Source organism: Urocitellus parryii, chromosome 9 (genome assembly GCF_045843805.1).
Source record: "Urocitellus parryii isolate mUroPar1 chromosome 9, mUroPar1.hap1, whole genome shotgun sequence".
Taxonomy (NCBI): domain Eukaryota; kingdom Metazoa; phylum Chordata; class Mammalia; order Rodentia; family Sciuridae; genus Urocitellus; species Urocitellus parryii.
The window spans coordinates 112658964-112682234 of record NC_135539.1 but is presented as its reverse complement, the minus strand read 5'-3'; the positions used below and the strand labels follow the sequence as shown (position 1 = coordinate 112682234).

At 39.9% G+C, this 23271-nt stretch overlaps 1 protein-coding gene across 2 annotated transcripts in view; it reads right to left on the bottom strand.

Annotated features, from left to right (window-relative positions):
• The window catches only part of Dstyk (dual serine/threonine and tyrosine protein kinase), a 52230-nt gene extending 49846 nt beyond the window's left edge, over window positions 1-2384 (bottom strand). For both annotated transcript variants that reach the window (XM_026387425.2, XM_026387426.2), the window contains exon 1: window positions 1974-2384. In XM_026387425.2, coding sequence (XP_026243210.2) covers window positions 1974-2238 — 265 coding nt within the window. In that variant the 5' untranslated portion in view covers window positions 2239-2384. The remainder of the gene's footprint in view (window positions 1-1973) is intronic.
• Window positions 2385-23271: the final 20887 nt, after the last annotated feature.

The following is a 23271-nucleotide window of genomic DNA, read 5'->3' as shown; positions in this document are numbered from 1 at the left end:
TGCCTATTATGTGCAAGGCGTTGGGTTCAATGGTAAAATGGGAAAAAAGTAAAAATAAGTAAAATAAAATAAAACAGCCTGGCTGCGGGTGTAACTCAATGGTAGAGTATTTGCTTGCCAGAGGTCCTGGGTTTGAGCCCCAGCACTAAATAATAATAATAATAATAATAATAATAATAATAATAATAATTTAAAAGAAATTTTAAATACTATTTAACTAAACTAAAATAAAACAGCAATAGAGAGCTTTCTAAGATAAACTTTGAGAAAAGTTTCTGAGCATGAAAGATGCTGGAAAACACTGCTAAGAGAGAAGGTGAAAGTACACATTCCCAGGATCCTCTCCGAAACCATTAGTTATTTTATCAGCTGTTTTCTGATAGCCTCAAAGAAAACAGTTCCATCTGCAAGTTCATTTCTAGAACAGCAAATCCCCGGACATAAGATGTCAAAAACCCAACTTCAGAAAAGCTAGTTATCATCCTAATCCCACTTATCCCCTAAGGTAAATAAGAGCTTTTAATAATTGATATCCAGGCCAACTAAATGAAATGGTATAATTTAGGATACTATCAGAATGTTACAAGCTCTCCCCTTCCACTGGAGATTGAATCCAGGGGTACTTTTACACACTGAGCTACATCCCCAGCCCTTTTAATTTTGAGGCAGGGTGTCCTTAAATTGCTGAGAGCCTGGCTAAAATGCAGAAGCTGTCATTGAACTTGCAGTACTCCTGCCTCAGCCTCTCCAGTTGCTGGGATTACAGGTGTGTGTGTGCACAATGCAACTGATAGGAGCTCATTTTTATTACCAATTCTGGAATTTCAAATTCAAGATATTAAACACACACTTTTGGGAAAATAAGATCTAACACACAACCTCAAAACATTTCATGCAAGTTCTCAACATAATAGTTGTTCAAATTTGCTATCGGCATCTAAACTCGTGTTTCTGATAGTGTTAGCAGATCACCTGCATCCGAATCTCAGGGTCTTTTCATGTTAAATCAGATTTATAGGATCCCTTACCACAATTATTTAATCAGAATCTGAGAGAAAGCCTGAGATATGGTATGATTTTAATACGCATTGTGGTTTAAGAATTAAACCAATGTTGTCCCTGAAATATCTATGTGGAATGCCAGTCCCTTCTCCTTTTCAGTCTATATCCTAATAAGACACAGAAGTCAATTGACCCTCCAGTTCAACAACAACAACACTTTAAAACAAGAAGTTAGGAAAGATTAAAGACCATGCATAATTTTAAGTGCTCTGGGACATCGGGGACATGCCAGAAAGAATCATGTAAACAAGGGCAATAGTAACTAGTTCTCCAAGAGCTCAGGACTAAAGCGATCCCTTCCTTCCCTCTAACTTCTTCACCTTTAAGCAAAAGCAACATCTCTGGGCAATTCCCTGACACCCATCAGATACGGTTTCCTTTGGCGACACCCAACCCTATTAGAATACATTCCTTCTCTACAGAGCTGCCTCAAGAGGGATGTACAGGCATTTTATATACTTGAACACACACCCACCCACCGCTGTAGTCCTGAGGCTTCCTCAGACTCTGGGACACCTTGACTGCTGTCTCTCCTCCATCCCTAAACTGGGACTCCGAGCCACAACCGCTCCCCTCCAACTCAAAGCAACTTTCCCCACTCCTCGGATTTACACCCACACTCCTCACGCACCCGCCCTTCCCAGTCCGCCCGCGCACAGCCGGGTCCCTTGGGTCCTGGCTTCTGCACTCGGGACGCCCCTGGCTCCCAGGTCCCCGCCCGAGCCCTCGGTACCCCTCCCCCAGGGATGCCCTCCCACCGCATCACGGATCCCGCCGGCCCAGGCCTCGAGGCCCCGCCACGCAGCCCAAATCCCACTTAGCGCCTCTTCCCAGGGTTGTTGGGTAGGGGCAGGGGCAGGGGTGAGGTTCGCCTTCAAATTTGCTATTTCCCTCAGGCCTGTCCTCCTTACCGGCCTGCAGCCCGGTTTCGGCGACATCGTCGGCAGGGCCAGGCTCGGCCCCACCGCCGCCGGTGGGGGAGGAGGGGCAACTGTGGTTGTGGGAGCTCTTGATGTCGCGGAAGAACTTCTGGGTTTCGCGCAGGTTCTGCCTCAGCCGTCCCAGGTAGCGGCGGTAGCGACCGAAGCCCCGGCACAGCTCGCGGATCATTCCGCCGCCTCCGGGGCCAGGACCCGAGACCGGCTCGCTGCCCCATGGCAGCCCGTCGCCCTCCATATCCTCAGCGCAGTGTCTTCTCGGCCGGGTCCTCGGCCGCTGATCCACTCCCCCTCCTTCCCGCCCCCCAGTGCTTCAGGGAGGCGGAATCTGCCTCCTGACGCCCCCGCCTGCAGTCCTCCGGGCTGCCAGCCTCCGTCACTGCCGTTGCAAACAAACCAACGCACAGTGCGCCGCTCACGGAACCTTTCTCTTAGCGCTCCGGGAGAGCCAGGGAAGGATGATGGAGAACATCATCACCGCGCGGTCTTCTGGGACTCGTAGTCTGGGCTGAGGCCGAGCACCAGAGCCCCGAGGCTGAGAGGCTGAAGCTCCGGAGTTCTTAGGTGGGACTGATCCCTCTTGGATAAAAACCTCACTCGTTCTTACGCTTACACACACTAATGTGTTAAAATTGTGTTCCTGAGCTGGGGTTATAGCTCAGTGGTAGAGTGCTTGCCAAGCATGTGTGAGGCACTGGGTTCGATTCTCAGTACCACATAGAAATAAAAATAAAATAAAGGTCCATCGACAGCTTTATGTGTTCCTAAATGTGTTTCTGCTCCCTACACGAATGCCCTTGAAGAGGGAGAGGAGCTGAGGAATCCAGACGCCTGCAGAGGTGGGGTGCATTACTGAAATCAGAGGGAAAGATTTCAATAGCAAAGAAAAGGAAGGAAACAAGACCGAGGACAGCACTATCTCCACGGTTACCTAAATGGCTGTCTCACTTTCCGGACACAGCAGATACTGAGGATCAACTGAAAATACCCTGAGAATAATGAACTCTCTCTTTTGGGTTGCATACTTCTTTTCCAATTTTCTTTTTCCAAATGTGGAGAGGGGGGATGGGGAAGGGTCAATAAGAGCTATAAACTAAAGTACAGTTGGTTTCTTGAAGTAGGGAGACCGGGTTTGAGAAGAGGAAGTTGAGGTTTGTAGCCTTCCAACCCCATTTCTGATTATCTTTAACCGGGCTTCTGCCAATACAGAAGACTTCCATTGACACAAACTCTCCTATCGCCAGACACAATCATGAAGAGGCAAAACTTGTCCTCCACCTCTTTTCCCGTTTTCTGCTTTCTCTCACATGCTCACCAGGCACAGAGTCCACTATGCCTGTCTTATGTGAAAAGATCCCATCTTTGAATCGAGCTAGACCTCTTCTTTGAGAGGCTGGACGGTGTAGTTCCTTCCTCAAATGAATTTAAGAGGAGATTTGAGTTTGGATCTGGACTTCCCTGATACCTTGCGTTGAAATCTCAGGCAAGACCTGTTTCATTATCTATGGAATAAAGGTTTGGACTAGTTGATTTTTAGGTTCTGTGAGTCCTGCTTTACCTTTCCAGGGACTTTTAACATTTTATAAAAAATGGCCACTAATCCAAATTAACCTGTACTTGGTAAATGATGGGAGCCTCATGCTTCTTCCCATTTACTCCCTCCCTTATATTCGGCCACATATTTTCCACTAGCTAGTCTTCTTTGCAAAGTTGTATTCCCCATGCACCCTGAAAAGGCTTAGTAAATTAAAAATGAAAATTCAAAATGGGAGCAGTGGGGCACGCCTGTAATACCAACAGCTGGGGAGGCTCAGTCAAGAGGATTTTGAGTTCAAAGCCAGCCTCAGCAACTTAGGAGGCTCTAAGCAACTCAGCAATACCCTATATCTAAATAAAACGTTGGGGGTGGGGGGGGCTGGGGATATAGTTCAGTGTTTGAGTGTTCCTGGTTTCAATTCCAAATACCAAAAAAAGGGAGGGGTGGAATTTTTGTACAAGAATGTTAATGTTACTTTTAAAAATGGGAAAGCTGGGGGCTGGGGATGTGCCTCAAGAGGTAGTGCGCTTGCCTGGCATGCGTGCGGCCCAGGTTCGATCCTCAGCACCACATACAGACGAAAGATGTTGTGTCCGCCGATAACTAAAAAAAAATTAATATTAAAAAATTCTCTCTCTCTCTCTCTCTCTCTCTCTTTAAAAAAAATGGGAGAGCTGTAACAAAGAGATGCATAATGACTTGCCATGAAGAATAATTTCCAGCAAAGGGCAAAGGATCAAATGAGAGAGCACTCCACTGGAGTTGTCCAGAGTGTCATTTCAGGAAAGGTCATAGAGCCCATACTCTTTCTTTCTTTCTTTTTTCTTTTTCTTTCTTTCTTTCTTTCTTTCTTTCTTTCTTTCTTTCTTTCTTTCTTTCTTTCTTTCTTTCTTTTTCTTTCTTTCTTTCTTTCTTTCTTTCTTTCTTTCTTTCTTTCTTTCTTTCTTTCTTTCTTTCTTTCTTTCTACTGGGGATTGAACCCAGGGCCGCATGCATACTAAGCAAGCTGGAACCCACCCTTTCAAAAATTATTCACTGATATTTTTAATTAATGTTTGAAATAAGTGATATAAGAATGTGGTATAAAATTCAAATAGTACAAAGGGTACAAGGAAAAATTAAGTCTCCCTGTCTTCCGGTCACCTAATTTCCTTCCCAGGAAACACTATACTACAGATTATGTATGTATTTTAAACAAATGATAGCATACTATACATACTCTATTATGAGTATGTCAAGACTTCCACAGCAGAACATAAAGATCTGCCTCATTCTTTTTAACTGTATAATATACTACCATATGGATGGCATATTTTATTTAATATGATGTCTATTGATAGACCTTTAGGGTTTTTCAGTCTTTTGATATTGCAAACAATGCTGCAGTAGCTAGCTTTCTATAATCATCATTTTGAATATGTGTAAATATACTCACCCCCATTTTTTATCTGCTGAGAAAAGGGATCATTTTTGCTACTTAAGAATCTTGAGCTGGGGTTGTAGCTCAGTGGTAGAGCGCTTGCCTCAAATGTGTGAGACCCTGGGTTCTATCCCCAGTACCACATAAAAATAAATAAATAAAAATAAAGATATTGTGCCCATCTACAACTAAAAAAATATTTTAAAAAAATCTTTAAGGATGCAACAGCAAACCCTCTTAAATCCAAAGATCTATCAGTAAAAATACATATTTTATTCAAATATTTAATTCTAAAGACAAAAGGGGAAAGTTAAGTATTTGGATTTTAAGAAGAGAGTATTTAAATTAGTAAATTAATTTAAATTAAATTAGAAGAAAAGTGTTTTCAGAAAGTGAAGAGTTAATTAATGAAGATAAACACAGAGATCTACTTCTGTTCCCTCCTAGAAGACTATTAAAATAACAGTAAAGGGATTTTTAAAAGCATAAAGTCACAATAATAGGGGCTGAAGTTGTGGCTCAGTGGTAGAGTGCTCGCCTAGCATGTGCGAGGCCCTGGGTTCGATCCTCAGCACCACATAAAAATAAATAAAGATATTGAGTACAACTAAAAAAATAAATATTAAAAAAATAAAGTCACAATAATAAAAACAGCCATTAGCAAAACTAAATTGATGAAAACTGGAAAGAAAATATTAATTAAGATAGCATCCTGAAGAAACTTGAATCCTAAACACGAAGTGAGAAAAGCTCAGACCCAATCAGATTTATACTGCCAATTTTCCCAAGTATCCGGAATTGGTGGCAGTCGCCTTGCCCCATGCCTACTTTGGAAGTATAGGAAAGCAGAGCTGCATGTGCAGGTTGTGCAGGGACCCTGAACAGGAATTAAAACAAGGATTTCAAAAGTTTTTTAAGAGCAGTTAAATCCTCAGGTCCTCTTAAAGTGTCCCACCCCACCCCAACCTCCTGCAAAAAGGACAAGTATTTATTCTCCAGATAATTAAATAGGACCTCTCTGTTTCAACAGGAAGAGTTAAGTGAATGTATGGATAGTGGGTGTTCTTTTTCTCTGTTCACTTCCTGAATCTTTGACTATCAAGTGTACCAAAAGAAGAAACTCAAAGTGTCTTCTCTTTTTTTCCCCACATTTTTTATCGGTGCATTATAGTGTACATACTGATGGGATTTGTTATTACTTATTGGTACATTCACACAATATGCAATATAACAATATAATTTGGCCCAAATCACTCCCCAGCACCTCCCTCCCCTCTCTCCCCTTGAAGTATCTTCTTCAAAGAATCTGAACAGCCCAAGAGGAAAGGCCCAAAGACACTGATGTTAAGAGAAAGGTTTTGAGCCAGGGTTATGGCTCAGTGGTGGAGCGCTTGCCTAGCATGCGTGAGGCACCCCATAAAAAAATTAACAAATAAAATAAAGGTATTGTGTCCATCTAAAATTTTTAAAATATTTTTTAAAAAAAGAGAGAGAGGTTTGGGTTTTGGGTGGGAGGTGGGGGTGGGTTTCTGACTTGTTCACTCCTATATCTCCAGCACCTAGAAAAAACATTAGGTAGTTGATGAATGAATGAGTGTTCACTGTTTATATTTATGAATATTCAGGAAAGCACAAAGGATGAAATAAAAACCACTCATATTTCTAGTATCTAGAAAGAACTAGTAGGTTATATTTATATTTATTAATGTTGTAGTTGGAGGAAGGGGAATAGATGAAAAGTATAATGTTTTATTAAAAATTCTTATTTAGATGATTTCTAAAGAGATTCTGAAGCCCTGATCCTCCCATTCATGTAGATGAAAATTGGGGTTTTTGTAGAATACCAAAAAAAATTAGCACTTAGGAGCTGTGGATATGGCTCAGTAGTAGAGCACTTGCCTGGCATGCATGAGGCCCTGGGAATCATTCCCAGCACTGCCCTCCCCCCCTAAAAAAAGGACATTAGCACTTAATTGTCATGTGAATTTTTTTTAAACATGTATTTATTTTTTAGTTGTAGTTGCACAATACCTTTATTTATGGGTGGTGCTGAGGATCGAACCCAAGGTCTCACACATGCTAGGTGAGTGCTCTACCACTGAGCCACAACTCCAGCCCCTGATTTTTTTTAATATTTATTTCTTTTAGTTGTACACAATTCCTTTATTTGTATTTATTTATTTTTAGTGGTGCTGAGAATTGAACCCAGGGCCTTGCACGCACCAGGCTAGCCCTCTACCGCTGAGCCACAACCCCAGCCCCTCTCATATGAATTAAGAATGTTTACTAACAAAGTTTGACTATTCTCTACTGGAAAACACACAATCACAAATCCAGTACAATAAGCAATTATGCCTGTCTTGATTGTCATCTTTTCAAATTACTAACAGGTAAATAAAATTGGGTTCTGAAAAAGAAAGGAAAATTATGGAAGAAAAGATGAGAAGATACAACTACAATTCCAGAAAAGATCACTTATCAAACTGAGCACCAAAAACATACTTTATCCCAACTCAATACTGATTTCCAAGGACAGATGTTTGAGAATGCCCAAATCTAGATTGTTCTAGACAATCCTGCTTTTTGTATTGCTGATAGTATTGCAGAACAGTGCTTCTCAAACTTCAACATGCACATGAATCACAAAGGGATTTTATTAAGATACATTTCTTATTCAACAAGTCTGTGGTGGTGCTTGAGAGCCCACATTTATAACAAGTGGTGCCAACACTGAGGATGTAAGGATGTACTAGAGTCAGAAAAGCCTCGTGGTTAAGGAAATGGATCTTTTTTTAAAGATATTTATACTTAAGCTTTAGATGGACACAATATTTTTATTTTACATTTGTGTGGTGCTAAGGATCGAACTCAGTGCCTCATGCATGCTAGGCGAGCGCTCTACCACTGAGCCACAACTCCACCCTAGGGAAATGGATCTTGTAGTTAAAGAAACCCTCATTCATATCTTACTTCTATGCTTCCCAATTTGCTCTTGGTGATGTTTCTTATTTTTCTCTGAGTTTTAGTTCCTGATCAATAAACTGGGAATAATAGTACTCTGTAGGGATATTGTGTGTATTAAAAGAACAGTACCAGTTAGGGATGGAGGTGCACACCTGTAATCTCAGCAATTCAGGAAACTGAAGCAAGAGGATTACAAGTTCAATGCCAGCCTCTGCAACTTAGCAAAGCTCTGTCTCAAAAAAAAAAAAAAAAAAGAAGAAGAAGAAGAAGAAGAAGCTGCAGTTGTGGCTTAGTGGTAGCATATTTGCCTGACATGTGTGAGGCACTGGGTTCAATCCTCAGCACCACATAGAAATAAAGAAATAAAATAATATTGTGTCCATCTACAACTACAAAACAAAACAAAAAAATCTTAAGAAGGGGGCTGGGGATGTGGCTCAAGTGGTAGTGCGCTCGCCTGGCATGCGTGCGGCCCAGGTTCGATCCTCAGCACCCCATACAAAAAAAGATGTTGTGTCCGCAGAAAACTAAAAAATAAATATTTTTTTAAAAAATTCTCTCTCTCTCTCTTAAAAAAAGAATTAGCCCCTTGTTTAAAAAAAAAAAAACTTAAGAAAAAACAGTGCCAACTAATCTCAGACTACATCACAACAATTTTCTTAAAAAAAGAAGCAGAATCTGCATATGGTAAGTACTCAATAAATGGCAGCTACTTTTATCAGTTATATAATCATTCCTACAAATATGAGTTCTAGGCGATATTACCAAAAGTTCTCTATAAGTTCAATGCAATGCCAATCAAAATCCCAACAGCATTTCTTGTAGAAATAGATAAAACAATCATGAAGTTCATATGGAATAACAAAAGACCCAGAATAGCAAAAACAATGCTAAGCAGGAAGTGTGAATCAGGTGGAATAGCGATACCAGACTTCAAACTATACTACAGAGCAATAGTAACAAAAACAGCATGGTACTGGTACCAAAACAGGCGGGTGGACCAATGGTACAGAATAGAGGACACAGAAACCAATCCACAAAACTACAACTATCTTATATTTGATAAAGGGGCTAAAAGCATGCAATGGAGGAAAGATAGCATCTTCAACAAATGGTGCTGGGAAAACTGGAAATCCATTTGCATCAAAATGAAACTGAATCTCTTTCTCTCACCATGCACAAAAGTTAACTCAAAATGGATCAAGGAGCTTGATATCAAAACAGAGACACAGCGTCTGATAGAAGAAAAAGTTGGCTACGATCTACATACCGTGGGGTCGGGCTCCAAATTCCTCAATAGGACACCCATAGCGCAAGAGTTAACAACTAGAATTAACAAATGGGACTTACTCAAACTAAAAAGTTTTTTCTCAGCAAAAGAAACAATAAGAGAGGTAAATAGGGAGCCTACATCCTGGGAACAAATCTTTACTCCTCACACTTCAGATAGAGCCCTAATATCCAGAGTATACAAGGAACTCAAAAAATTAGACAAAAAGACAACAAGTAACCCAATCAACAAATGGGCCAAGGACCTGAACAGACACTTCTCAGAGGAGGACATACAATCAATCAATAAGTACATGAAAAAATGCTCAACATCGCTAGCAGTCAGAGAAATGCAAATCAAAACCACCCTAAGATACCATCTCACTCCAGTAAGAATGGCAGCCATTTCGAAGTCAAACAACAACAAGTGCTGGCGAGGATGTGGGGAAAAGGGTACACTGGTTCATTGTTGGTGGGACTGCAAATTGGTGCAGCCAATTTGGAAAGCAGTATGGAGATTTCTTGGAAAGCTGGGAATGGAACCACCATTTGACCCAGCTATTCCCCTTCTCGGTCTATTCCCCAAAGACCTAATAAGAGCATGCTACAGGGACACTGCTACATCGATGTTCATAGCAGCACAATTCACGATAGCAAGATTGTGGAACCAACCTAGATGCCCTTCAATAGATGAATGGATAAAAAAATGTGGCATTTATACACAATGGAGTATTACTCTGCATTAAGAAACGACAAGATCATAGAATTCGGAGGGAAATGGATGGCATTAGAGCAGATTATGCTAAGTGAAGCTAGCCAATCCTTAAAAAACAAATGCCAAATGACTTCTTTGATATAAGGGAAGTAACTAAGGACAGAGTAGGGACGAAGAACAGGAGAAGAAGATCAACATTAATAGAGATGAGAGGGGGGAGGGAAAGGGAGAGAGAAGGGAAATTGCATGGAAAGGGATGGTGATCCTCAGGGTTATACAAAATTACATACAAGAGGAAGTGAGGAGTAAGGAAAGAATAATACAAGTGGAAGAAGTGTTTTACAGTAAAGGGGGTTGAGAGAGAAGAGGGGAGGGGAGGGGAGGGGAGGGGGGATAGTAGAGAATAGGATAGAGAGCAGAATTCATCAGACACTAGAATGGCAATATGTAAATCAATGGAAATGTAATTGATGTAACTGATGTAATTCAGCAATCTGTATACGGGGTAAAAATGGGAGTTCATAACCCTTTTGAATCAAACTGTGAAATATATCAAAATAGATGTAATGTTTTGAACTACCAACAATAAAAAAGATCACTTTACCTTAAAAAAAAATATATGAGTTCTAGTCCCAATTTGCTATTGTAAAATCTTGAGCAAGGCATTGACTCCTCTGTGCCTTGGTTTTCTGGTCAATCAAATGGTATAATAATAGTTCCCACCTCAGTGGTTATTGTGAAGATTAAGTGAAAAAAGTGTATAAAATTATAAAATTCTTAGGACAGCAGGGAGCAGTGGCACATGACTGTAATCCCCGCAGCTCCGGAGTCTGAGACAGGAGGATCAAAAGTTAAAGCTAGCCTCAGAAAAAGCGAGGTGCTAAGCAACTCAGTGAGACCCTGTCTCTAAATATAAAATAGGGTTGGGGATGTGGCTCAGTAATTGAATGCTTCTCAGTTCAATCCCTAGTACCACCGCTCCCCCCAAAAAATTGCTTAATACAGAGTCTACACATTGAAGGCCATCCAGTAAAGGTAATTGAGACAATGAGGATGGGGATGAACACAGTATCAATCCTAACCCTCTGACTTCTGTTACCAGGAAGAATCCTGTCTCTTGTGATCAACATCACTGGATTGTTAGGCGACTAAATTGAGCCATAGCAAATGAAAGTGCTTTGCAATAGAAATCCTGTAAAATTTTAGGGAAAAGCAAGGAATCACTGTGAAGAGACTCTGACTTGAGTTCCATTCATGGCTGTGCTGCTTGCTTATTTCATGATCTTAAGCAAATTACTCCATTTCTTGGAACCTCACCAAATAGATGAAGTATTAATCTCAGAGCTGGGAAGGTTAAATGAAAATGTACAAAGCTGTTGGCACCTTACACACAGACATAGACATAGACATAGACATGCTTAAGAAATGTCTTCTTCTCAAAATGTGGTGTGTGTATATACATGACAGGGTTTTATTCAGCCATAAAAAAAAAAAAAACCCAGAATTGTGTTATTTGCAGAAAAATGGGTGGAACTTGAGAGCATTATGTTAAGTGAAAAAAACAGATTCAAAAAGTCAAGGGTCATAAGTTTTCTCTAATATGTGGAAGCTAGAAAGGAAAAAGGGGGAAATGCAGGGGATCCCATGAAATAGAAGGAGACCACTAGAAAAAAGGTAAGGGAACAGAGGGAAGGAGGAGGGAAGGGAAAGGAGAGGTACTGGGGAGATGAAATTGACCAAATTATGTTATATGTATGTATGAATATATAACAATAAATCTTATTGGTATGTATAATTATAATGCACCAGTTTAAAAAAACTTAAAAAATGTCTTCTATCTAGTAATTATTCACATTCAAGATTATATAGTTTTTTCCAAGGAGGATAGTATTTCCAAGAATATTTTGGTTTTGCTTATGAGATTCCCTACATGAAGTTTTATCATCTTGAAGATTAAAGGTCTATAAAATTGAACTGCACAATGCATCCTATTTAATTATACATCAAGTATTGTCCCAATGCTGAATATTTCATCAGTGGTATCTCTGGCTGTTAGGAGGCAGAGCATGGGGAGGAAAAGCAATCAATTAAAGGGAATTTGGTATAACCCCAGAGATAATCTTTGTTTTACTGCCAAGTTGAAGAACAAGGTTTTCCAGAATTTTTTTTGTAGTAACTGACCCAAAGCTTTGCAGAAATAGCCTTGAACATAGTTTTGCCACAACTCGTTTTCCATCAGTAGAATTAAAAGATCAGTATTGCTTTTCCAAGTGTAAAGAGTTATGATCTTTTCTCCACCATGTTACCTGAAAGTTCAGTGGGACCCACCTTTGGTTTATTTTCTTACCTACCTAGAATGAAACTTTACAATGGGTTATGTTCTTATCTCTGGGCCAATCCTGGATGGAGAAAGATGGATAGATGATAACCTACCAAATACCCTTTTCTATGTCAACAGTGTCTTGGTAGAGGTTTTTTGTTGTTGTTAATTTTTTTTAAGTTGTAGATGGACACAATACCTTTATTTTATTTATTTATTATTATGTGATGCTGAGTATCGAATCCAGTGCCTCACAAGTGCTAGGTGAGCGCTCTACCACTGACTCACAACCCCAGCCTCTTGGTAACGGTTTTCTAGAAGATTCAGAAGAGGTTTTCTAGAAGCCTGATTTTTCAAACATATTCCAACTGACTGGGTCTATATCTATCCATATGTGCTTCACATGAACAGCATACTCAATATGTATCAACTGAAGCAAAATATTCATTTTATCCCCTTATCTATCCCTCTTTCTCATAAATCTAGCTCTGTTAGGATTCTGAAACAGGTAGATGGAAGGCAACTGAACATGAGAACATACTTTAAGACTTCAGAAGGAGACCTCCGCCTCCAAGTGCTTAAAAGGGAGTCCCTAGGCTGCGTTGTGGCTCAGTGGTAAAGCGCTTGCCTAGTATGTGTGAGGCACTGGGTTTGATTCTCAGCACCAAGTATATAAAAATTTTAAAAAGGTCCATGGAGATACACACACAAACACACACACACACACACACACACACACACACACATACACATATATGGAGAGGGGAATCCCTGGCACCTAACAGAGCCACCTTTTCACAGGTATTTATGTTGTATTTTTCCAGAGCTGACTTCAGAAGCACTGATCTAACACCCTTTTCAACACAGGGGTTGGTGGTAAGTTTCTAGGCTACATTCACATATTTCTTACATACAGAGAATGAATATTTCTTTTTTTAAATCTTTATTTTATTTATTTATTTTTATGTGGTGCTGAGGATTGAACCCAGTGCCTTGCATGTGCTAGGCAAATGAACGCTCTCCCACTGAGCCACAACCCCAGCCCCCCCCCCCAGAATGAATACTTCTAAGACTGGAGGAATAAAGGAGAAAATATTATCACATTTTAAAAAAATTTAAGTTGGGGGCTGGAGATGTGGCTCAAGCGGTAGCGCGCTCGCCTGGCATGCGTGCAGCCTGGGTTCGATCCTCAGCACCACATACAAATAAAGATGTTGTGTCCGCCGAAAACTAAAGAATAAATAATAAAATTCTCTCTCTCTCTTAAAAAAAAATAAGTTGTATATGGACATGATAATTTTATTTATTTTATTTATTTATTTTAATGTGGTGCTGAGGATTGAACCCAGTGCCTCACTTGTGCCAGGCAAGCACTCTCCCACTGAGCCCCAATATTACATTTAAGACATAAAAACAAATTCATTTCAAATAGTCCCATATCCTCGCATAAAATTTAAGATTATTTCTTAGCACTCCCTATTGTCTTTATCCACGGTTTATCAAAAATTTATCCATATGGTTAATATCATCTTTAATTCTTATAATGACCCTGGAAAGATGGATGTTTTTAGCCCTACTTAATTTTTTTTTTCAGTTGCAGATGGACACAATTTCTTTTTATGTGGTGCTGAGGATGGAACCCAATACCTCACAAGTGCTAGGCAAGCGCTCTACCATTAAAATACAACCTCAGCCCCTTTAGCCCTATTTTACTGATGAGAAAATTGAGACTTGGGTTACATGATTTGTGTGAATCCATATATATAATAACACAGATTTGTCTAACTCCAAAACCCTAATTCTTCTAACACAACATAATTTTGCATTCTAATGCTTTCATTTTAGATTAGGTGGCTCTTTCTCTATATTGTCATATTTGTCTCTTGACAGCAGCATGACATCCCCTTATATTGTTATGCCATTATTACTCATCCGATCTCTGCCCTTGGACATTTAGGTTGCTTCAGGTTTTTTATTGTAAACAATGCTGCTATAAGAATTTCTGTTGTTATACATGTAGCCTGTTTTCTTCTTTTGAATTATTTATTGGAGATAAATTCCCAGGAGGGTATGACTAGGCAAAAGGTCAACATCTATTTGGCTCTAGCTGTATGTTACTTAAGTGTCCTCTGAAAGAGTCCTACTGTGTCACTGTATCTTGAAAGAAAGTACTATATTCTATCACCAGCCCCTTGTGAGAGAGATAAGGCAAGCTCGGGTGGAACCACTAATGAAAACAGCCCTTTGTCCCTCTGTCTGCGTGGGTATGCCCCCGGGATCTTATAATGATTCCTGAAAATGATTTAGGACCTACGTATGCAGACTCTAGAAGAAGCCCCACACGGGAGGGTGGGAGTTCCCCTTCCTAGGAGAGGCTGCCTTGATGAAGTTGTCTTTTTGAAGTCATAAGATCAGCAGAAGGTTTTTCAAGCAACTGACATTTTTGTCTTGAATCAGATACCAGCTCTCCACCCAGATAGGAAAGTTAGACTTGATTTCCCATTCCAAATTTGCAAAAAGAGTTGGGATAACTTATGCCAAGGAAAGGAAGTCCTGACAGCTGGGAAGGGTTTCTGGAACTGTCAGGAAGTCACAAAAATGAGGGAAAGCTCTGTTGCAACTGTCAAAGGCTATTTTGAGAAATCTCTCCATCTTAATTATTATACGTGGTAAGAATACCATTTGAGACAATTGAAAGGTTTAGATTTAAAGTATATGGCCAGGTCCTCTAGTGCATACCAGTCATTCCAGCAACTTGGGAGGCTGAGGCAGGAGGATCCCAAGCTAAGGCCAGACTCAGCAAAATAAATAAATAAATAAATAAATAAAGAGGTCTCGGAACATAGCTCAGTGGTAAAGTGTCCTTGGGATGAATCCCCAGTACCATCATCATCATCATCATCATAACAACAACAACAACTAAAATTACATGGCACATAATAGGAAATCAGATGATAGATGTTATTATTACTAATACATGTGGTAACCATAGTATTCTCTAGGTAACAGTGCAGTAGGTATCGTGGGAAAAGAATGAACACTGAAGCCAGCAGAACTGGTTTGACTATCTCCTTAACCAGACAGGTTACCTCAGGCAAGTTTTTATCCTCTTTGAGATTCAATTTCATTATCTATAAAATAGAGTTATGATATTTATCTATAAATTTTGTTTCACAGATTAAATAAGAGTGCCTAGCACACATATAGTGCTTAATTCATAAATCTATCCATACTCCTGTGATTATAATCGCCTGTAATTCCAGTGACTTGGGAGGCTGAGTCAGGAGGATCACAAGTTCAATCATAAGCCTCAGCAATTTACCAGCCCTAAGCAATTTAGTGAGATCCTGTTTCTAAATAAAAAAGGGCTGGGGATGTAGCTCAGTGGTAAAATGCCCCTGAGTTCAATCCCTAGTAACTGATAATAATAATAATAATAATCCTGTGGTTAATCAAGTCTTCCCCTTGGGGAAGTCGTTTTCAAAGTTTAATGTAAATATCACTTGGAATTCTTGTCTATAGAGGGAGTTTCAGACTCTACCCCTGGAAACTGTTTCTATGGTTTGGGCCTAGGGAATCTGCATATATAAATTCCAAGGTGAATATGTTGCTGTGTTTTTGAACCATACTTTGAGAAACACTTCCCTGCAGTCTCTGAGATTAAAAAGAAGAAAATAGTTTTCTGACACTAATATGCCACAAAAACTCTAAGCATGCAGATGTAAAACCAAAGAGATTCCAATATTGAATGATTCCATTTTAATATGATTTATGTCATCTCATCTGCTTAAAGGAATGAGAATTGTCTTAAAGTAACATTTGCTTCTTTTAATCCTCAAAATATGGATAAATGCATGCTAACACTTTTCTTTATAATTGTCTTGATCCATCACAGCGATCTCTCGCCTCTGAACTGTGGTACCAATCTCTTGCATCTAAACTGTGGTACTTCTCTCCCCCCTGCAGTGTTGACAAACATTACCATTTTAATCTTGCGTTATTTTGCCCTTTATTTGTGTCTCATCTCCCCAAATGGATTCTAAGTCCAAAGGCAGGGATCAATGTCTTTTATTGTTCTATATCTTACACAAGCATCTTGTAAAGGCTTTGTACATGATGTCTTTCAGAAATATATTTTAATGAATATGTGGAGGCTCCTCTAAAGACTAGGCATGGAACCACCATATGACCCAGCTATACCACTCCTTGGTATTTACTCTGAAGATACATGCATACTCATGTTTGAAGCACACCATTCACAACAGCCAAACTATGGAACCAGCCTAGGTGTCCATCGGTGGATGAATGGATAATGAAAATGTGTTATGTATGCACAATGAAATTTTATTCAGCCATAAAGACAAATGAAATTATGGCATTTGCAGGAAAATGTATGGAACTAGAGACCATCATGTTAGGTGTAATAAGTCAAACTCAGAAGGTTAAGGGTCATATATTTTCTGTTATAATAGGAAGCTAGAGAGGATAAAGGAAAACAAAAATGGGGGTGGATCTCCTAAAAATCAAAGGGAGATCAGGAGAGAAAAAGGACCAAGGGAAGTAGGGGTGTGCTAGGGAGTGATATTGGTCAAATTATATTGTTATACTGTGTGCATGTACGAATAGTAACCACAAGTTCCATTAATATGTATAACTACATTGCACCAATAATTATATGGGAAAAGATGCAATAAGAAAGAAATATATTTTAATGAATATATATTCATACATATGTACACACACACACACATACATATATATATATATATATATATATATATATATATATATATATATATATAAACTGTGGATTTATAATACTCACTGATAATTCTTCACCATAAAAGTGGCTCAGAATTACAAGATGAGACTTTATTTAGGCTTTCAGGCTTTGAAATCAATAGAATTGAGTAGGTTTCAGCCCCATGACAGCTCTGTAACTTCTCTGAGCCTGTTTTCTCATTGCAGGGTGGAAAGAACACCTTAAAGGTTGTTGGGAATTAAGTAAGGAGTATTCACAAGGTTCCTAGCAAACTGCCTACTACCTGTGGTTCTTTTTAAGTGAAAGACACTTGTCCTTGCTATTATATCTAAAAGTACCACATAGAATAATAGAACTGCCTTAGATACTTATCTTCAGATGCAAAATAATGAACAACTGATTGTCTTCAAGCAAAGTTGAATTTTCTCTTTCTTCCTTTTTAAAGTCTAGAATTTTAAGCTTTAAGTAACAGATTGCCCAGAATTTTGCATGGATTCCCTATAGAGATGGGAAAGGACACAAAACAGCCATTTTACCAGTCTGGGGCTTTCACACAGAGCAGTACAATCAGGGTTTAAATATATGCTTTATAGACCTTCTCTGTTCAAATGATAATCATGACTCTCCTCACATTACTAAGGAACACCCAGCACCCAGAATAAGGAATATGCATCCTACCTGAAATGAGAAGCATAAGCTTCCGGCTTTTCATATAGGTAGAAGATTCACCAGCCTCTCATGAGGGAGACACTGGGATCTCCTGTGTAGGTCTTATGGCTGTTTTGAGAAAAAAATTATTACAAGCTGGCAGTCTGGGTTTGCTTACTCTCCTTTGAAATACTGCCAGTTAAATGTCAGAGACACTGAGCTATGGAGGAAATAACATATACTATTTCTGCATAAATATAGTAATTGCAGCTTCATTTCTAAAGTCGAAAAAAATTGACTCAGGAGTCTGAGTCAGGAGGCTGTCAAGTTCCAGTCAGCCTCAGCAACTTAGCAAGACTCTGTCTCAGAAAGATGGGAGGATGGGGATGTGGTTCAATGGTCAAGTGTCCCTAGTTCAATTCAAAGTACTGCAGGGGGTTAAAAAAAAAAAGGCAAAAATTTGAGACAATTCTTAGTGACTAAGAATAAAGTGGATAGTGGTTAAATAAACCATGATCTGAACCAGGCACAGTGGTGCACACCTATAATCCCAGGTACTTGATAGGCTGAGGCAGGTGGATCACAAGTTCAAGGCCAGCTTGGGCAATTTACTAAGACCCTGTATCCAAATAAAAAATATACAGGCATGTAACTTAGTGGTAGAGCACCCCTGGGTTCTATCTCCAATACTGCAAAAAAAATTTTTTTAAATTAAAAAAAGGAAGAAGAAAAAGAAAGAAATGTTCACTTGATAGATGGCTAAGCTGTCACTTAAAATGTTTACTTACATATACAGAATATGACTAAGTAATACAGAATATGACTAAGTAATAACATATGGAATAGAATAAGAAAATATAATAACATGTAAAATGCTTCCAAGTACAATAAAAAAATAAATAAAATTTCGTTTACTCTCAGAGCCCTCTCTGATTCTGGTATATAGAGTCTTCCCTGCTCTCCCTGCCTCTTACCATAGCCAATAAAAACCTTATACTTAGGTGGTGGGATTGTGACATCATCGACAATTCAGCCAATCTCTTTGATGATTATTTGCATAGTTTACTCCTCCTAATCCAACAGAATTCAATTTCTTTTAGGAAAAGCCTTGAATGGAAATGTTAAATCTATAACAGAAAAGGAAGAAAGTCACATTAACAAAGAAATATTTGCAGTAATATTGGTATCAAAATACAGTGATCAAAATTATATCTAGTTCCTCCCGAAAGTACTTTTACATTCTAAGCACTCTACTCAGTATGTTAAGTCTTAAATAACTGACAACTACTTATCCATTTGATGTTAAAAATTTTTTAAAAGTACTACTACAGGGTAGAAAACAGAACTTCTTGAATAATCTGCAAGCCTCTTATTATTGGCAAAAGAGAAGGCTTTTATTTCTCTGACCTAATTGCTCTTATTAAAAGATGAATATTAAAAAAAAAACTTCCTATACTTACCTGTTGATCTTGACACCTTATAATGAATCATCAGTTTATCAAAGTACATGACCTGGATGTTGGCAAGGGAGCAAGATTTCATAATCCTGCTCTTTATCATCCTTGTTTATATACTTACTGGTTTTAGCAAAATCTGATACTACCAGCAGTGTTCTCATCCCCACCCCCAGCCCACCACCGGTACTGGGGATTGAACCCAAGGGTGCTCTGCTACTGAGATATACCCTAGCCCTTTTCATTTTTTATTTTGAGTCACAGTTTGCTAAATTGCCCAGGCTGGCCTTGAACTTATGATGCTCCCAGGCTTAGCTCCCAAGTTGTTGGGATTACAAGAGTACCACTATGTCCAACACATTATTTTAACCAAGGTTTCAGTTCACAAAAAGCTTTGAGTTTAGTGGGTTAATTCTGCCTTTCTCATATATCAGAGAAAGGGGCTTCAACAAGTTAGTTATGTTTGTTTTGTTCAGGTTTACTGAGCGTATATCATGTGTCAAGAGCTTTCACATGCATTGTCAAGTTAATCTTCACAGCAACCATATGGGGATAGATGTCCTTAGCCCTATTTGTAGATGAGAAGAACAACAAGGGTCAAAGAAGTTAAGCAGGGGGCTGGGGCTGGGGCTGTAGCTCAGAGGCAGACGCTTCCCTAGCATGTGTGAGGCACTGGGTTCGATCCTCAGCATCACATGAAAAATAAATAAATAAAATAAAGGCAGGCTGTCCATCTACAACTATAAAAACAAACAAACAAACAAAAAAAGAGGTTAAGCAGGCCAAAAGTAAGAAAAATAGAATTTTTTTTGAGAGCCAGAACTCTCTTTTTTTTTAAATTTATTTTTTAGTTTTAGGTGGACACAATATCTTTATTTTATATTTATGTGGTGCTGAGGATCAAACCCAAGCAAGCACTCTACCACTGAGCCACAACCCCACCCCAAGAACCAAAATTCTTATATGAGTTTTCTGACTAGTACTCTTCCCATTACACCATGCTATTTACTTACAATTAACAAGATGTGCCAAAATGGAATGGAAATATTACTTTAAAAAACCAAATATAACCACTTACACTGTAAATCTGCAAATGTTTATCTTAATCTTGAATATCAAAACATAGTTTGTGCTTGTTTATATTTTCCTAAATAAATAGAACAATAGAATGACCCAGTCCTTCAAACAAAAGTTCAGTCAAAGTATTTTCAAGTTCTATTTATCTTAAATACTCAATAGTTTACTATGGCAAGTGAAAATTTGCCATTTACTTTGAACTGGTGGTTGCAGGTCTCTTAGCTCTCTGCACAGTCTTCCCACCCAAACTTCTTGGGCAATAGCATATTTGTTTTAAATGAGTGGGACATATTTGAACTCCTAGGAGAGAATCATTGGAATGAAATGGGTGACCCTTTTGAAACTGGACATCTGTTATGATAGCTACGGTCTTTCTCTGTGCCAGGCAATGTCTAAGTGTTTTACATATACTATCCAATACTCTAAAAGGTAGATATTATGATTATCACTACTGGAGAATTAGGACATAAAGAATTTATGCTGGGTCCTAGGGCGGGGTTGTGGCTCAGTGGTAGAGTGCTTGCCTAGCATGTGTTCAATCCCCAACACCATGTAAAAATAAACAAATAAGGGGAAAGGGGGAAAAAAAAAAGCAAGGGAGAGAATTAAACAACAGCAGATGGGGTAGAGAGGGAAAATGAGAGGGAAGGGGAGGGGGGATAGTAGGGGATAGGAAAGGTAGCAGAATACAACAGTCATTAATATGGAATTATGTAAAAATGTGGATGTGTAACCGATGTGATTCTGCAACTTGTATTTGGGGTAAAAAATGGGAGTTCATAACCCACTTGAATCAAATGTATGGAAGATGATATGTCATGAGCTTTGTAATGTTTTCAACAACCAATAAAAAAATAAAATAAATGTATTTTTTTTTTAAAAAAAGAGTTTACTGTTGGGGTGTTGCTTATTGGCAGAGCACTTTGCTTAGCATGCATGAGACTCTGGGTTCAATCCTCAGACCCCCTCCCAAAAAAAAAGTTGATTTTACAAAACACACCAGACTTTTGATGATCTGCATCACACCTTGTTAGATATGGCCACAAACAAGAAATTTGGGCATCATGTTCTAAGTATATGTTAACATAAAAATTGAACTTAAGAACAAATTCAATCTATTATAGAAATGAGGTATACCTGCCCGCCAAAGCAGTCCATGCCTGCAATCCCAGCTACTCTGGAGGCTGAAGCAGGAGGATTGCAAATTTAAGGAAAGCTTGAGTCACAGTGGGCAATTTAATGAGATCTTATCTCAAGAAAACAAAACAAAAGGGTTGAGGATGTATAGCTCAATGGTAGAGCAACCCTGGATTCAATCACTGGTACTGCAAGGAGAAAAAAAGGAGGAAGAGAAGGAGAAGAAATGAGGCATAATTCAAAATTATAATGCTCTCTGTTTCTTTAGAAGTTCACAAAGAATCCCTCCACTTCTCTTCAATTTAGAGTCTGGCTATGAACACTGTCAATGTGTGCTCATCATTCATTCATCACCACTTGTCACCCAAGACCTGTCCAGGATCTGTGGGGCCTCTGCACTTCTCTGGGCCAACTCTGGAAGGGGGTAATATGTTCCTCTGCCTTACACCTTGCACCATAGAAATCTGCTCCCACCATTTCTGTCTAGTCCTGCCCACGATCTACACTGGCATTCTGCCATTCCTCATCATTGAAAATGCTAAAGATTATAGCTTTCTGTTTCCGAATTGTGCCTGATTCTGTGTAGTGGATGTGGTGGGGGGTGGTTCTGCATTCCCAGCCCATCCTAAATTTCTGTCTTCTAAAAAAGGAGCTGCTTAGTTTAGCAAGTGGCTGCCTGCATATAGTAAATTCTTAACAACTTAGTCTCTTCTAGGATACACATTAAAATGAGTGGTTGGAATGGGAAGAAGACAGAGTCAGGAAACTCATAGATTACTGGGACTGAAGTGAGGGTACAATGGCCCAATGGGTGTGAGAAAGATTGGTAAACTATAAAATCCTTCAGAGATCGTCACTGTGACTCATGGACTTCGAAAGGCCTTTCACCACAGTCTAGGTCAAAGCTCTTCGGAAGTTAACCTGTTAGAATTCCCCAGATAGACTGTCAAATTTGCATTTCTCTCAGGTTCCCAGGGTTGCTGATGCTGCTGGTCCAAGGACCACACCTTGAGAACCACTGGTTGCTGGATAAGCAAAATCCATTGTAAACACAGCAGGCATGCGATTTGAACCCAGACAGTCATTATTACTACTCCCCATAACTCGGTAACCCACATTTGCTCTCTTCAAGCTAGAGCCGTTTGGCTGATGTTTACGGGCGAGATCACTCCTTTTCTATTCTTCCGTTTGTATCAACTTCCTGACATCAATACTCATTCACAGTAATCAAAGGACTCTAACGTTATTGTCCTTTAATGTGAAATACTGTCCAATTTCTGAGCCTAAAACTAAGACTCTTAAGATGTGTACTTAAACTGGGGGAAGGAGCGATGGGGCAGATCACACCCTCCCCTTACCATTTGCGGCTGACTGTAAGCATAGGTTTGTGACTCCAAGTATCCTGGAAGGGATCTGTGTCTCTCACAGAAGGGATGAATACAATACAATAGGCAAATTTAAGGGCGGGGTGAGAGCAGTGATGATAAACATCCCTATTGTGCCCCCTCTCCGCCAAATATAGCGAGTGGGGGATGGATGGATCCCGGGAGCGGCTCCCCAGGGAACGTCCCTCAAGCAGCTGCCCAAACCACGTGTCTCGTGGACCGCAGCCCCCGCCCTTATCCCGCAGCCGGCTCTCCGCAATGCTAAAACGCAGCAGCACGTCGCCCTCCAGACCTCTCTTGGGGGACCGCGCGGTGCAACCAACCCCAAAAACGTGGCCGCGCGACGCCCCCTCAGCCCTCAGGCCTTCCCATTGGCCGGATGAGGTTGTCACTCGCTCCTCGCCTCGCCTTCCAGCTCGCGGGCGGAGGCCGCAGGGCGGGGTAGGTTGCGCGCTCGCGGCGGGCTCTGGCCGCGGCCGCGGCTTTGCAGCAGGCTGCACGGCGGGCGGGGAGCGGGGCGCGCGGGCAGGGGAGGAGGCCGGGCTCGCTGCGGGCTCCGCGGCCGGCCCATGCGGGGCGAGGG